Consider the following 17,187-nt stretch of genomic DNA (forward strand, 5'->3'; position numbering starts at 1 on the left):
CCAAAATTGCCCTAGCGTGGGAAATAGTAAGTCTTTGGCAGGCCTAAAGGAAAAAGAATTTGTTCTGCAGAGGTGTGCCGCAAAACATTCCTCTCCTGCCCTACTTTCTTTCAACATGTCTTTAAATTACAGACAATTTGACATTTCTTGAATCCGAGTTGACCTTCTTACTGGAAGAAAGAAATTTTAAAGGCAACTGATTCCAAGAATTTGAATGACAATTTTTTTTTCCACACAACTATGTTTCACTACACCCAGTGTACGAAAACCGAAGAATAAGATGGAAAGCAGGGCCAGGAATAAGAAAATGACCAACAATTTGTGGAAAGTTCAAGGAAGGAGAAAGGACACAGTACGGTGGAAAAAGCTGGTGGCCCCGCACTGAGCCTAGCACCCTGCTTACCGCCTTTGATCCCTGGTGTCAGCCTCCTGCTCATGGATGGTACACATAGCCTAAGAGTATGTAGCTGTTTGCTTCACCTTTTAATTTAATTTTGAAAATCCCAACAGACTAAAAAAGTGAGGATGGCATAACACCAGTATGTATTTCACAAGACTCACCAATTATTAACATTTTGCTTTATTCTCATTCTCTCTCTGTCTCCTTCCCTATATATACACACACATATATGTGTGTATACATACATATATAAAGCATGTATATACATACGCATATATATACATATATACATACACACACATATATACATACACACATATATACATATATACACATATATACATATACACACATACGCACACACACATATATACACATATAATATACACACATATATACACGCATGTGTACATATATACACATGTATACATATACATATATACACATATGTGTATACACATACATATACATATACTTACACATATACATACACATACACATATACATATTGTTCCCCTGAACACTGGAAAATTACAGACATCTCAAACTTCACCCCTAAATACTTTAGAATGCATATAGGAACACATGTTTTAGCAGATTGAGAACAAATAAGCAAATAAATGATAGCTCCAGAGATCAATCTTCAGGCATTTAAAAGGATTAAACATGTTACCCTCTAGTATATTTTAATATATCTCTTAATTCACTGAAAAGATTAAACTTTATTTCTATCTTCACCTTGTTCCGGAAAGATTTTAGGCAGCTGCCAATCTCTGAGTCAGGCAGTACAGTCACCCAAAAAAGTAAAACAAAGATGACAGATCTTGAATATTAATGAAGTCAAAGAGTTATCAGGCCCTACTCATACTATTTAGCCACCTCCAGTTTAAAGTAAATTCCTAAAAACTGACACATGTTGTTGCAGGCATGTGGTATGAAACCTTTTGACACCCAAAGGAAAATAAATATTTGCATCAATGTTAAGCTTGGAAATTTTTAAAATTTAAAGCCGAAGCAAAATAAGAAGTATTTTGAACTAAGTCTCTGGAAAGCACAGGATGTTAAGAGCTTAGGGAATAAGAAGATTCTTTAGTTTCAGATGCAGAGAAATACATGATCAGTTTTGAGGCAGCTTTTTTTTTCTTTTTAGTATACTGGCTTAAAGCAGAACCCTTGATGGGTTGTCTACAGAAAGGAGAGAAACTAGTTTCCCCACCACACCACACTCCCCCCACCCAACCCCAGAATTCAGGGAACTCAGTGCAGCATGGTGGGACAATTTCTGGTCTGCATGGCCATGTCAGAATGAGAGCACCTCAATGTCCTTGACTCCAGTGGGGTCTGGGGAGATGGAAATGCTTACTGGAAGCCATGGCACAGGAAGACCCATCTTTGGGCCATGATGGGCTGAATCTCAAAGGGAAAACTTAGAGAAGCTAAGACTTGGCTCCACCAAGGGCTACATGCCTTCTTTATGTTTTACTTTCTGAAACCACTCTTTTTTCATCAAACCTTTTGAGCTTGGTCAACTGCCCCAACCAAGAACCATTGACAAAGAGGTTTAACAAATCAACCCAACTCATCTCCCACTCATTTGAATCCTCTGTTCACACTTTGCATTCCCAGTAAGCCTGAGTCATTCAGAGCCCCCAGCAAGCTGGACCATCAACCAAGACACTTCCTTCACCTTCTTCCTGCATCAGGCCCTCTTACAGGCTAGCCCCTGACAAGACCCACCCTTCCAGCTCAGAATAATTGCCATCCTCCTAGAATATGACTGATGTGGAGTGGAAGCTCCACCCATGAGGCCCTCAGCACCCACAGTATGAATCCACCAGGCTTCACATTCTCCTAACCTGATATTTGTGTGAGAGGAATTTTCTGCTCTGAAAAATTCCAGAGGGCTAACTAAACTCATGAGTCTGGTAGAGTGCATCATCCCCATTATAAACATGAAGCAATGGAAATAGACTCAGATACATTAAGTAACTTACCCAAGGCCACAGAGCTAATGGAATGATAAAGTGGAATGTAATCCTGAGTCAACACAATCCTTAGCCTTGGTATTCATCCTCTGCTCTATAGAAGCACCAGAACCTGGAGCTAGAGGGGGCTCTAGAAGCCATAAAGTTCAGCAGCCCAAACAGTCTTTCCAAACCCAGCATCCTCCATAGATTGCCAACTTTACCCCTCATTAGATGGACACTTCCAGTCTTGGAATATACACATGATCAGAAACTTCTGTCATTTAGGGGCATATGGGTGGCTCAGTTGGTTAAGCATCTGACTGTTGATTTCAGTTCAGGTAATGATCTAGCAGTTTATGGGATTGAACCCCACATCTGGCTCTGTACTGAGGGCACCGAGTCTGCTTGGGACTTCTCTCTCCCTCTCTCTCAAAGTAAATAAACATTAAAAAAAAAAAAACCAGAAACCTCTGTCATTTCAAATGTCAATTTGCCTTCCCCTAAGCTCCACTCATTGGTCAGAGTCCATCCTAGAAGGAAGCTCAGAAGAAGTCCGTCAACATTGCACAGTAGTTCTGAGAGTTAGGGAGTCTCTACGGGAAAGAACTGTGGAAAGCACATGGACTTGAGAGTCTGACAAAGCAAATGTGAGTCCTGCCTTCCTTGTGTGCCAGCGGGATGGTTTAGGGCCCGTGGCGGGGCGGGGACTGGGGGGCGTGGGGATCATACTGCCTCTGAGAGACTCAGTCTGCTAATCTGTAAAATGGCTGTAGCTAGCATGTGGCACAGAAGGGTCAGATTCCATGTGATATGTAAAGAGGTCAACACAGAGCTGGCAAAGACAAATCACTTAAAATGTGGTGGCTCTCATCATCACTTTACAGAAGCAGACCCAAAAACTCAGGAGGTGAGTAACTTTATCAAGAGCACACAACTGGCAGAATTGAGTTAGAAGTCAGAGTTTCCACCACCTGCATTCTTACTAACTCCTGCTAAGGGTCCCTCTCACAGCCTGAGAACTTTCTGGTACCATAGTCAATAACTTACCTAATACCAGTTGCTACATTAGAATGGTGTTCAACTTTACCTAATGGAATCAATAAACCTGATGCCTAAATCCATATTATAGAAAAATGTTTGGGGCATCTGGGTGTCTCAGTCAGTTAAGTGTCTGACTCTTGATATCAGCTCAGGTTGTGATCTCCCAGTTGTGTGATTGAGCCCTGAGTTGGGCTCTGCACTGACAGCACGAAGACTGGGATTCTCTCTCTCCCTCTCTCTCTGCCCCTCCAGTGCTTGTGCGTGCATGCATGCTCTCTCTTTTCCTCTCTCCCTCACTCAAAATTAAATAAATAAACTTTAAAAAAAGAAGTGTGTTTAACATGTAAACACACAATTGTAAATACATGCACACACACACATTGAAAGCCTACCATGGAATTCTGATGCTTTCATTCAGACCGACATCTTAGCGGTAAAGTCTTTAAGCACATTAGAGCAGGAGATTGAAGCTGGATTTCTGGAAGCTGGATTCACTCTACCATTAACTAGCTGTGTGATCTTAGGCAAGCCACTAAGAGATTTACCCAATCTGGGTCACAGTTTCTTCATCTCTAAAATAAAAACAAGGACTGAGCTGCTGAAAGCTCCCAGGTCTCTTTCAGCTGTAAAACCCTAGGATTCAAAGTCAGTGTGGATTTGCACTTAGGCTCCGGGCCGTGGGCACAGCTCCAGTTTCTAAAGCAGGAAGTAAGGGGCCTTAGTCAGATAACCACCAAATCTCATCAATTCACTTGCAGAAGTCCCAAAGCCAGAAAACAGCAGAGCCAGGATTCAAGACCTCTGAGTTCTCCTGAGGATGGGAGTTCTAGCTCCACTGGGCTACTCACTGGGTAATGTTTGTTGTGTGTTGGCATGGGACAGGAAGCAACCCCTTTAAGCCGAATGTGGCTTTCAACCTCTTGTAATCTGAGTGTATGTAATAAACACCACACAGTCATTCAGAGAACTTATTCATCTGAAATAAGTCATTCAGAGAACTTATTCATCTGAAATAAGGTGGGCAGAGGAAACAAGGACAAAATGATCTGAACAGCTGAAAGAGAGCAATATGATCCTGGCACAAAGGCATGTATATTTTACTCACAAAAGGAGCTTTTCATCTCTCTCACAGAACCTCTTTCTGGTTGCGTATAGAGTATTATCACTTCTCAGAGTGGCAATTATATTTTCTAAAGATGGCCACAACAGTATCTCCCATCTTACGTGGTCTTCTATGATGTGATTGTGCACTCTGCCATCACAACTTGGAGTCCAACTCCCCTCCATTGAATGGGGCCAGCCTGGGACTTGTGTCTAACCAACAAAATAATGCTGGGTGAATGCTTCCACCTAGTTTCCTTGGGATGCTTACTCTGGGGAAAGTCAGCCACCATGTAAACTGTCCAACCACTCTGAGACCACCTTGCAAAGGAGGCCACATGTAAGGAATATGGTTGACAGTTCCAGCTATGTCTGGCCTCATAGGAATCCCCTCAAAGACACCATCCATGTGAGTAAAGCCCTCTTAGACTCTCCAGAAGAGTCCTTTCACTAGCTGAGTACCACTGTTTGAACCCAATCAAATCACATGGAGCAGAAGAATTGCTTAGCTGAGTCCCTCTCAAATTCATGACCTGCAGAATATGTGAATTATAATAAAATGTTTGTTATAAGCTGCTAAATTCTGGGGCACTTTGTTACACAGCAATATGTGACCAGAACACTTCATCAAATGCAGATTCGAGGTGGCAAATTAGAAAGAGGGACTGTACTGGTAGAAGAAAATGTACAGAGAAGCGAGTGACAGCTGATGGCCCAATGACACAGGACACAGAAAAACATTAAGACAGATGCAGGAAAAAGGAAAAGAAAAATACGAAGACAGTTGCAAGAACCAGAGTACTTCAATCAAGGACCTTTAAGAGCAGACATCAATGGTCCCTCCACCTCACTATGCCTGACTGACAGTGTCAGGGTGACACATTCCAATGTATTTCTCTCCTTGCTATCTCCAATTCTTCTGCCACGATAGCCCAAAGAAAAGGGAAGAGCAAAACCCTCCCCAGAAAGGAGGGAAGGAAGTGGATGTGACATATTCCTTCCTGGTAGGAAGGGGAAGTAGAAGAAAAGGCTTTGGGGGCTGCAGGGTGAAAGGAGGAAAACCACAAGAGCAAGTAGGCATATTGGCATGCTCCTGAGACACACGGTAGAAGGGATGGGGGTGGGGGAGCAACTGAGAGCAGAGAAACTTCTGTTCTGCTTTCAAATTGGGTCTCCAGAGGAACACCACCATGGTAAAGCAAGGCATCCTGACCAAGTGGGGGTGCTAAGGAAGAAGGTAAATAATGGCATGGCATGTTCAGGTAGAGGGATGCAAGAGTTAGTCCCCTGCTAGATTGAGTTCTTCACTGATGGAGAAGAGATCCAGATATTCCCCTGTGCTTCCCGTGGAGAACGGGAGGTAAACTGAGATCTGGGCTACTATGGGGCTGACATGATGAAAGACGAGGTGACTTGAAGCCAAGACTGCCAGATATTCAGTCCATGAGGAGCAGTGTGGCCAAATGTGGAAACATACCCCAAACAGGTGGTAAATTCCACACACTTAAGCCCTGAGCTCTCCACCCTCTACTACCATGGCTTTTCTGGGGCTCCCCTGAGATCCTCTTGGTCCAGCAACAAATACTACAGCATCCATTCCAACTGGTTGATGTTCGTTCATCCCTGCTGGTTGTTAAATATTCTGAGTATAATCTGCACAAATGGCCAGTCTAAGCCAGGAGAGAAACGTGGCTATGGCCAAGACACAGAGAACCTATGGAGCCAGTAAGGCACACAGTGGACCCAAGTTGGCCACTGTCATGGCTCTGACCCAGCTGCAAGATCAGACCATGGGTTTTCCCAGCCACAGAACTCAGCAGTAGATTCAGCAAGACACTACATGACCACCCCATCCAGAGACATCTCCATGGAAACCAGTGAAGTCCTCAGGCCATCAGGTGTGGACTGTCACCCTTCCCATCCTGCCCTGAGGACATGGCCTCCCTATTGTCAGACTCCTTCCTGGCTAGGAGGTGAGAAACTCTGAAAGCCTGAGCTCCACCCAAAAGAGACTGAATAAATCCAAGAGAGGCAAATGTGAGCCAGCAAGATGGGGATGACATTTTCCTAATGAAAAGGGGCCTCAAGACCAAATGAGATTCTTATTAAAATAGTGATTAAAGGTACAATTTTTAGCACCAATTTGTAGTGAGTATAAAGTTTCACCATGCTACATATATTTTAGAAAGAGTTCCTTCCAAAATTAAGTTGTCAAAAAAGGTGGGTTTTTCTCTTTATGCATTGAAAGATCATCTTCCACTCCCTGGAAAATGTGCCCAACCAGGATGGCTTGTCCTCTGAGGGTGACAGAAGGTGGCAGCTTTCCCTAGCCCTGTGTCCAGCATGTCCATGAGAGCAGAGAAAAGTCAAGCGAAAACAAACCATTAAAAACTCAAACGATTTTGGGGTGCCTGGGTGGCTAAGCGTCCGACTTCGGCTCAGGTCATGATCTCACGGTTTGTGAGTTCGAGCCCCGCGTCGGGCTCTGTGCTGACAGCTCAGAACCTGGAGCCTGCTTTGGATTCTGTATCTTCCTCTCTCTCTGCCCCTCCCCTGCTCACGCTTTGTCTCTCTCTGTCTCAAAAAAAAATAAAACATTTAAAAAAAAAAAAACTCAAATGATTGTTATCTATACCGTCTGGGGAAATCCATTGCCATGAGAAAGCCCACTAAAGCCCAGACTTACTGGGTTTTCCACAGATCCGAAAAGTCTCACCAGGAGTCCTTTGCTGTCCTCTGTGGCTGGGGTCAAGCATTCCATTCACACACTAACCCCTCTGGCTGTTTTCAGCCCTGCAATGCCCAGCCGCCTTGTCAAGAAGAGATCTGTGAAGCTGGACGGTCTGAAATCCTGCTTCCTCCCAACCTGAGCAACATGCTGTGGTAGACAGACTCACGCTGACCAATATCTGGAACTTTTCTACTTTGGATACACACAGAATTTCACTTCTCTGTACCCTTGAAGTTAGACATAGTCACATGACTGGTTATAGCCATGTAAAGTAAGTAGGAAGGATATGGATCACTAAGCATTTCATTTCTGGTGCCTACCCTCCAGCACTCTTTCTCTGAGCCCTTGTTTATTGACGGCGGCCACATAGGATGATCAGGTTATCCTGATGGGAGGCTGAGGTCTATCTACTTCCATCCATGGATCCACTCAGTTGTCTCTGCATGTCTTTCTCCTTCTGTTAAGTAGGAGAAACATCTATTTCCCACCCCAGCACTCATGTCAAAACAATCTAACAGATGGTCTTCATGAATTCTCTTTTGAAAATGTCCTCAAGTGGCTACAGCGAGCCGTCCACAGTCTCACACAGCTGACCAATGACAATGAGATAGCATGAGCAAAAGAAACTTGTGTTGTACTAAGCTACTGAGATGTTTTAGGTTTATCTCTAACTTGGAATGATATGCACAGCAACCGAAGAAAACAATTGTAATTGTTTTCTATTGTTGTGTAGAGATACCATGAACTCGGTGACTTAAAATAACACCCATTCATTAGCCATACTGCTGTGGGTCAGATGTCTGGTCTCAGCATGGATAAAGTCTCTGCTCAGGGTCTAGCAGACTATCAAAGCTCAGGGTCCTGTTCCAAGCGGTTTTTGGTAGGAGTCAGTTCCTTTAGATTGTACAACTGGGGTCCCCACTTTCATGCCGGTTGTAAGCCAAGGCCACTCTCAGCAGCTAGAGGCCACCCACCATTTCCGGCCTCATGGCCACCTCCACAAGATGACAGTTTGTTTTCTCAAGGCCAATAGAACAATATCGGATGTTGCTTCATGTATGTCTGACCTCTTGACTCTGACCTCTAGACTTTTTTTTTTTTTTATACAGTCTACCTGGTTGTATCAGGCACACCCAGGAAAACTCCTTTTGATCAACTTCAAGTCAACTAGTCAGGGTCTTAAATTACACCTGCAAAATTCTTTCACCTTTGTGGTACAAGGTAAACCTAATCATTACATTCTTATATTCCCTCCTCATTCAGGGGAGGGGATATACAAGGGCCTGGATCAGTGGGGGTCGTCTTAGGATTCTGCTTACCACAGACATTTAAAAAAACATTCCGATGAATATTAGCTCTAGAAAATCCAGGAACTATCCACAGCTTTGCTTTCACTTCTTCCTTGCTCCCAAGTAAGAAAACCTTGTCCCAAACGTTTTGAAGCCTTGCTATTCAAAGTGTCATCCATGACCAGCAGCATCACTTGTGAAGAGAGGTGAAATCTCAGGCCCCACCTCAGACTCAGGCATCAGAATTATGGGCATATTAACGAGATTTCTAGGTGATTGAGAAGCATTGATCTTTAGATTGGTTCATCCTTAAATAGAGTAGACAGAGGTCTACATGGAGTGAGAGCACAGCTTATATTAAATTCCCATGCCCTGATCACTCCAGGCTTTCAGAGCGGTTTCTGAAATTTTGCTGTCAGAATCACATAATCTGATGATGATATAAAAGATGGTGATACTAGCTAACATTTACTGAACATCAATATACGCCAAGCAGTAGGCAAAGCTCTTTTAATTTCCCCAACGTGTAATGAGCTACATATTATTATTTTTGTTTTAGAGATGAAGACATGGAGGCTTACAAGAAGAGTTCCTTACTCCTCTATGGAAAAACAAATAAAAGTGGTGGGGCCAGGATTTGCCATAACTCAGGGTGTATGTGATCGTATTGTCAGAAGTTGTCAAAGCTAGTCTGTGAATCACAAACTAGGGTCTGGGCCAATTCAGCTTGTGAGTAAGCATTCTTCAGCCAGAATGTTGGTATTACTTTTCACTGAATTTCTTTCCCAAGGGACAACCTTATTCCAATTGGCCACAAGCCCTATCACTCACAGACTCACAGAGTTGATTTACTGCCTGGACTGTGAATATACTCAAGCCTGAAATCCCTAATTAAGTCCACGTATTCTTGAATTTCCCCTTGACATTTCATGACAAATATGGGTGGTATGAATACTTTCCAGAGATCCTTAACAACAGCAAAGAACCTCTGCTCCCTAACCCATCCCTGTTATCTGATGAGTGAAACTAATGTCCAGAAACTAAGGTACGTGTCTACGTCACATAGCAAGATAATATCAAGGTTCTAAATTGGGCTCTTTTGGCCCTGCAATCAAATATCACAATCATCTGCCTCCTCATGTTTAGGAAACTATTTATGCTCAATATGAAACAGAGGTTCTTAACCAAAGTATGTTTCAGAAACGTTTGGATGGAGGTTAATACAGATTCTCAGACTTCTCTCCTATTCACACCACTGGTGAGTCAAATGCCCATTAATCTGAAATTCATCAGATAAATTACAGGTTCAGAACACAGAGTTTGAAGTCGAGCTAGTCCCTGAATAGTTAATAGAGGTGGGACAGTAAGGAGTATAAGGGACAGAATAGGGCAGTGGCTCTCAGCCTTGGTTATACATTGGAACTCCCTGAAAAGTTTTAAATTTTTCTTTTAATGTTTATGTATTTTTGAGAGAGAGAGAGAGAGTGTGTGAGCAAGGAAGGTGAAGAAAGAGAGACACAGAATCCAAAGCAGTCTCCAGGTTCTGAGTATCAGCACAGAGCCCAAAGCGGGGCTCGAATTCACGGACCACAAAATCATGATCTAAGTCAAAGTCAGACACCTAACCAACTAAGCCACCCAGACACCCCTAGAAAACTTTAAACACTACTAATGCCTGGATCCCAGCGCCCGACATTAATGATGTAATTGGTCCCAGGTACAAAGATTTTTAAAAGTTCCCCAACTGATTCTAACACTTGGCCAGGGCTGAGAACCACTGGAGTAGGGTCTCTGAGATGCTAGAGTATTAACAGCACCATCACCATTTCCCTTGTGACCCCACTGGGTTTGGCCCATCACCTGGCCACAGAAACTTCCATATTCCTTTCATCTTTTTGCTGCCCTTTGCCACCCCCTTCCTATGTTAAGCAATGTTCCTTCATTAGTGAAGAACAAAATTGATAGGAGCCTGAGGTCAAGATTCAGACACTAAGATACCTCTTGTTCCTGCTGTGATTATGTGTCTATCCGTTAAAAGAATTCTCCTATTTAAGACCTCCGGCCTCTGGTACTCATGTCAAACCCAGTGGGTCTCTGAGAGCTGTTTTGAAAATGGCCTCAAAATGTTGTTGTCCTGAAACAACTCCCTGGTCAGTTTGCACTGGGTGTAAAACTTCTTGTTGTTGCCTAAAGAAGTGGTTCTCAAACTGTGGTCCCTGGACCCGGAGCATCAGCATCACCGGGGAACTGCTCAGAGATGCAAGTCCTCAGACATTCTGCACACAAGTACTGAATCAGAAATCTGAGCAGATCCAGCAGTCTGTGCTTACTAAACCCCAGGGGTACAGGTACACCCTCAGGTTTGAGAAGCACTGGCCAAAGGCTCTGTCTTGACCATGTGCCCCCATACGGAAAGCAGCTGATGATAACATAAAAAGGCAACCTAAACCCATACAACTGCCATTTGTCAGTTGCGTTTTTATGTGACACGGACTCTGCTAGCCTGGGAGGGAGGAGGAACAGGGCCTGAGGATCTTAATCACACAGTAGTTTGTCATGCAACAGCTGGGGTGTGAGGTCCAGTGGGAGCCAGGAGGTTGAGGGGACACCTGCTGGCAGGAGTTGGGAGGTGCTCCCTGGCAGCTGGGAATCAATGGAGCAGAGACTATCCTCACAGCTCCTCTGACCCTACCCAAGTTTCCTGCTTGCCTCTTAGGGTAACCAAAGAGGCCAAAATGTGGGAAAATGCAATGGAAATGGACAAGACTGTAATGAGATGTGACTGTAAATGAGATGTCAGTTGTGTGTGTGGGAATACCACACCGAGCCGGTGGGATGGAACCCACTGCCCCCCTTGAGATGGCAGAGCTCAGAGAGATGGGCCAGGGCAAGGGTGAACTGGGTGGGATGGGGTGAGCTGAGGAGTAGGAAGCAGCATCCCATCGCAGGCCCTGAGCAGCTGGTGGGGGGGGGTGGTGGCGGGGGCTTGACAGGTCAGGTCACTCAACTGTCTGTTTATAGAAGAGGAAACCCAGACAGAGACGAGGTTTGACCTGGACCACACCACACTAATGGCAGAGCTGGGAGCTTCTGAGGACACTGGGGTTCCATGAGGAGCCAAGGCTTCCAAAGGTGTGGGATTCAAGAGAGATAATGCCAAAGAGTGAGAGCCAACATCTCGGCAGCACACACGGTGTGCCAGGCTGCTCCAAGCGCTTCCCGTGATTCAGACTCATTTACTCTTCCCACTACCTTGGGATCCTCCTCACGAAGGTCACTATTTACAGATGGGGAAACTGAGGCACTGAGAGGCTAAACATAAATTGTGCAATGTATTTCATTATAATTGGGGATAAAAATTAACTTTGTTTTAAAAATCGTACCTAGTTTTATTATTTCACGAGAATGAAGCAAGGGATAGAGGTAAGCTTAATGCTTCCTGGCTATTGATTACTGGCCAGCTGCTGGCCACTGGATAGATGATCTCTATCAAAATTGTACTCCTTATTCACTAGAGTACAGAATGGTTTAAAGACAGTCATGTTATGGACACAGGTGTGACATCATACAGCTAGTAAGAGGCAAAGTCAAAACTCGAACACAGACCCTTTAGCCTCACAGCTCACACTTTACCACCACTATCTGCTTGCTACTCCTCCAAGACAACCCAGAGTCCTGGCATTCAGCCGGCTCTGAAAGCCCCAGTGTTAGAAGAGTGACACCCACTTTTAAAAAGGAAACATGCCCTACTAGAAAGTTCCCCAACCTTCCAAAGAAGAAAGCCTCTGAATTCAGTGTAAGCCTCGTAGACACAGCCTCCCCCGAGGTGACCTGTCTACAACTATGAATTTCCTTTTATTGGATTCTGCACCAATTTTACCTGTTGCTTGGAAACATGGAAGATCCTCAGAGACCCTTTGATCCAGCCCTTTTTTGACAGAGAAACTGAAGCCCAAGAAGGTCAAGGTCACCTTCACACAAGTGAAGATCAAAGAGATGAGGAATGTCACCCAGGAAGACACCCAGAGACATCAGGAAATCTGCTTGAGGTTCCATTCTGAAATGGAACCCAAGGGTCCTGACGCCTCAGATTTCCCTCTCTCTCTCTCTCTCTCTCCCTCTCATTCTGTCATTCCCTCTCTCTCTCATTCTCTCACTCTCTCTGTTTCTCCTTCTCTCTCATACCCTCATATTCTCAAAATCCTCTTACCTGCAGCCCTGCATTCTTTGACTTTGTTGCTTCTCGCCTGGGGAAGGCTGCCAGGCCCAACTTTTACCTTCAGTGGAAACTCAGCAGTCCAGGCAGGGATTTATATCCTCATCCTCCAGGGATTTCCTAATAGGGCTTGTGTCACTCTCTCTGATTGAGTGGCTGTGAACACACCTTTTCCCTCCTTACCGGGGAGCACCCTCTGGCTTATGGTGCTGGGTGCATGATCACTCAGTTGAGGAAGTGGCCAAGGAAACTGTGTGTAAGTTTCCTTATTTTTTTGTGACTCGCTAAAACTTACGTACTTCCAGCTGAGAGGTGGTTTTAAAGTGATGTGTATTCTGCCTGACCATGGCTCCATCAAAGAGAAAAGGAGGTCTTCTGGGCTTTAACTGGTGAGAGAGTTGATGTCTGTCCCCATGGAACCCTTCTGGGATAGAAGGAGAGTTAAGCTTTGAGTCCTCCGTGTCCCAGTCTTATATGATTTCTAATTGTTAAGTGAAGGAAGGCAGTGACTTTCCAAATCTTTATTACAATTTGTTGAATTTGTCAAACTGAATAGTTTGTCTGCTGGAAATGGAAATTCAGTCCTAAATCATGTCTGTACAAAACAAATGTCTCCTAACTCCCTCTAACAGGCCCAAAGGTTATGTTGATGGTTTCTCTATCCCCTTCATCAGCCACCAGGAGTTAGAGAGGAGGGAGTCATGTGGGGTGGGAGTGGAGGAAGAGAGGCAGTAAGCCAGACCAGTGGCTGCCACAGGAGCTTGCCCACTCACTGGGACCTGCTGCAAATCCTCAGATGCACAGGGCCCCTGATGGATTCACTGCCTTGCTGTTGGCCCAGATGGGCTTACGAGCACCCACCCCATCACCCTTGCCCCCTCCACATACCCCAGGGTCCAGTGCCCTCCTTGATATGAACACGAAGCCACATGGGAAAGAGTAAAAATCTGGCCGGGACCAAGGCATGGGGCCAGAACATGAACCCTCTGGGTCCCCAAGACCTCCTGTTGGGCCAAGTTGCATAGCGCAGGCAGAGGTGTAATGTGGATCCCCCTGTTGGTGAATGGAAAAGAACATTTATCCAAACGTCCTTAAAAATCCATATTACTAACCTTAATGACACATTCTGTCTAACTTACTCAGATACTCAGGTTCTTACAGGTGAAAAGGCAGATAGAGAAATGCTTTTAGAGAAGTCTTAGGGATTTCATATCCAGAATAAATGGCTGGAAGCTAAAAAGGCCCATTGGCCCTCGTTTTATCCTTTTGCTAACAAGGAAGATAACTTTCAGGGAACCACAGCTCAAATTGGGTAAATAAAATCTGAGAAAAATGCAATGTTGGACCTAGATAGAAACTTAGAGGTGGTTGCAAATTGAGGTCCAGGCACTTAAGGAGACCACAGGTGAGGAAGCTGTATTAATTTATGTAATTTCATGATGGAAGCTGTAATACCCCCAAAATGGAGTTTCTTGGGCAAAGAGTAAAGGTTACACTGTATCCATGCTTATTCTTTCTCCAATGACCAGTTGAAGGGGGAGGGTTTGGTTTTGTTCTGCAATCTTGACATGGTTAGATTGACGTGTGAGCTATACATTTTGAGTCAAGCCAAGTAATTTCAAGGGTGTAAATTCACCCTAGCAGGGAAATTTCCCCAAATACCTCATCATCCCAGGATGAAGGGTATACAAATAATTGAGTATTGTCCTCACTCTCTCTGTGGTCAACCAAACATACCAGCCTCAGCTAACCTTGCCTTGGCTGGGATCCTATTTGGTAAATAGCACAGGGAAGCCCACAGCTTAATATAGCCAAAGAGAAGAAGTGAAACCATGCAGTCTGCTTTTGGTCAAGTATAACTGCTGATCTTGTGATCCATAAAGAGGAATTTACATAACCTCACTTCTTCAATGGGAAAGTACGATCATGGAGCCACAAGAATTGCTTGAATAGCCCTTTGAGGAATTAATGCCTCAGACCCAACCGTCACTGAAAGTACTCATGGAAAAATGGCGACCCTCCCATATCCCTCCATTTCCCATCCATGGTCTACACTGTCCCCTCCTCATTATCACTAGAGTGTTTGGTTCAATTTCTCCACCAACTGATGGGAAATGGACAAGGCACAGAATGTTCTATAGTATCTCGAAATCCTCTGAGGTTTGAGGTGAAAGTCACCCAGGATGTTTATTGCAAGGATTGAAGCAATGAGTCTTCATTTTTCGAACCCAGCCTTTCCAAAGTCTGTTTGGGGTCAGAAATTGACAGCAATCTTCTGAAAACCTCTGTGGCAAGCTTCCAACCTGCCCTGTGATGTAGAGGCCAGAGGGTACAGAAAAGTGAGGAGGGAGTTTGAGGGAGCAAAGAATCTGTGTTGGTCACTGTGTCATGGATTAGAGCAGAGACTATTTGTCCCTGGTTTGATGGGACGGCCTCTGTCAAATTATCCTCATAAATTCACTCATTCTTATCCTTGATTTGGATTCAAGACAATATGGTCACCAAGCCCCTAGGGTCATTGAACATTCCAAGGCCTGCTCTGGTCAGTGGACCAATAACAGAAAAATACTCTTGTGCCTTATTCACAGAGGCAAGAGAAAAGTCTTCCCGTCCCCATACATAATTAACAAACTAACAAACTAAACGATTGACTGCAAATGGGCTTCTAACTCATCTGTGAAAAGAAGTAAATGCATTAGTGTGGGTTTCCAGTTGCTTCTGTAACAAATTACCACAATCAGTGGCTCCATACAACACCAATTAATTCTCTTACAGTTCTGGAGGTCAGACGCATGGCATGGGTCTTGGAGGGCTAAGCTCCTTCTGAAGGCTCCTGGGGAAAATACACTTCTAGAGGTTGTCCTCATTGATTCACTGAGGCCTCCAGCACCCTCACCTTCCCCCCCCCCCCCGTGGTCCCATCATCACATGACCTTCTTCTATGTGTTCCTTGCTCCCTCTTGTGAGTTACGCTGGTGATTATATTTGGGACCCACTCAAATACACCAGGATAATCTCCCCACCTGAAGATTATTACCTTAATCTCATCTGCAAAATCCCTTTTGCCATAGAAGGCAACATAACCATAGGTTTCAGGAATTCGGACATGGGCATGTTCAGGAGACGATTGTTCAGCCATGTACAAGCACAAAGTTTGCTCCCAGTTCTGTTTTGTTTTTTTTTAATACCCACAATAAAGGCAATCTATAAAACTCATTTGGAGATAAAACTTCCAAGTCACCATCCCCGGCCTTTTATGACTGTAAGTCTCAGGTCAAATGGCCTTCCTGGCCACCGTCACTCATACCCCAACCATGGCCCACCCTAATATAGCCCCAGTTTCCATAATGGCTTCTAGTTCCCACACAGCTCTTTTTTTGAGTCATGAGAACTTTCTCTGCCTTCTAATAATCTCTTAGTAACGTATAGAAAATTTTGCTTTTTCGGCTGACACACTTCTGAAAAGTGGTGACGGGGCCTGAGTCATCCTGCAGGGCCCCAGGGGTACCATCGCCTTCTCATCTGTGTATCATGTTATATAATGCACGGCCTCACAGTGACCCCACCTGCGCGGTGACACACCTGGCCTGCGACAGGCACGCACACTTCATGCAGAGCCCCGACCCCTCCAGCACACTCATCGCCCCTGGGGCAGGTCGTCACAAGCAGGCTCAGCACCTGGGCTCAGCAGCCTTCAGCAGCTGGAAGGAGGGCCTCAACTGAAATTAATCACAAAGGAGAATCCACGCTTCTCAGCATCCTGTCATGGGCTGGCACTCCAGCTTCCCCAGGAAGTGACATCCACAGTGGTTACACATGGTGCTTCATCCAGCACTACTGAAGCAATTGCCTCTGCCCCTTCGGGCCTGTGGGTGGCCCATGACCTCATGCCACTGCAGCTAGCCTCGGTGCAACAATGCATACACTGGACAGGGAAAGGGTGGTGACAGTCACACCCCCTAACCTGGTCTGGGAGATGTTGAGCTTAGAAGCATGGGGCAGTTACATGCCAATGTGTATTTTATGGACGAGACAGTGTTTTTAGAACAACTTTAAAATGAATCCACAGGGAACTCCATTCCTATGTCTGCCAAGTCAAGGCCAACCATTCCCCTTCATTAACCATGACCTTTATTAACAACATCTGTATTGTGAGGCTCTGACATCCGGGTCTTGCTGAGCCCTCAAGGGCTAGCCAACTCCTAGAGGTGGCAAATGACTCCCCCTACAAGCACACCTCTCAGGCATGCCCCAACCAATGTGTGCCCATGCCCCAACCACTTACGAATGTGTCTACCTCCATGGACTTGGTCCCCATTTGGGGGGTCCATTTCCCCTTCAGATCAAACACCTTTTGAAGCTTTCCAATCCTTTGGGTTGAGAAGAGTAGATTAAAAAAAAAAAAAAAAAAAAAAAAAAACGTTGGGGTGCCTGGGTGGCTC

General features: G+C 44.8%; 1 protein-coding gene across 4 annotated transcripts in view; it reads right to left on the reverse strand.

The window, feature by feature from the left end:
• Positions 1–12,987, reverse strand: part of IL1R2 (interleukin 1 receptor type 2) — a 33,790-nt gene extending 20,803 nt beyond the window's left edge. The window contains exon 1 of one of the 4 annotated variants that reach the window (XM_007097781.3): positions 12,740–12,986. In XM_007097781.3, the coding sequence (XP_007097843.3) occupies positions 12,740–12,753 (14 nt within the window). In that variant the 5' untranslated portion in view covers positions 12,754–12,986. Of the gene's footprint in view, positions 1–7,195; positions 7,437–12,739 lie in introns of those variants that run through there. The other 3 variants (XM_015544624.2, XM_015544623.2, XM_042981096.1) reach the window with 3 other exon arrangements.
• Between the last annotated feature and the right edge of the window lie 4,200 nt (positions 12,988–17,187).

This window comes from Panthera tigris, chromosome A3 (genome assembly GCF_018350195.1).
Source record: "Panthera tigris isolate Pti1 chromosome A3, P.tigris_Pti1_mat1.1, whole genome shotgun sequence".
Classification (NCBI taxonomy): domain Eukaryota; kingdom Metazoa; phylum Chordata; class Mammalia; order Carnivora; family Felidae; genus Panthera; species Panthera tigris.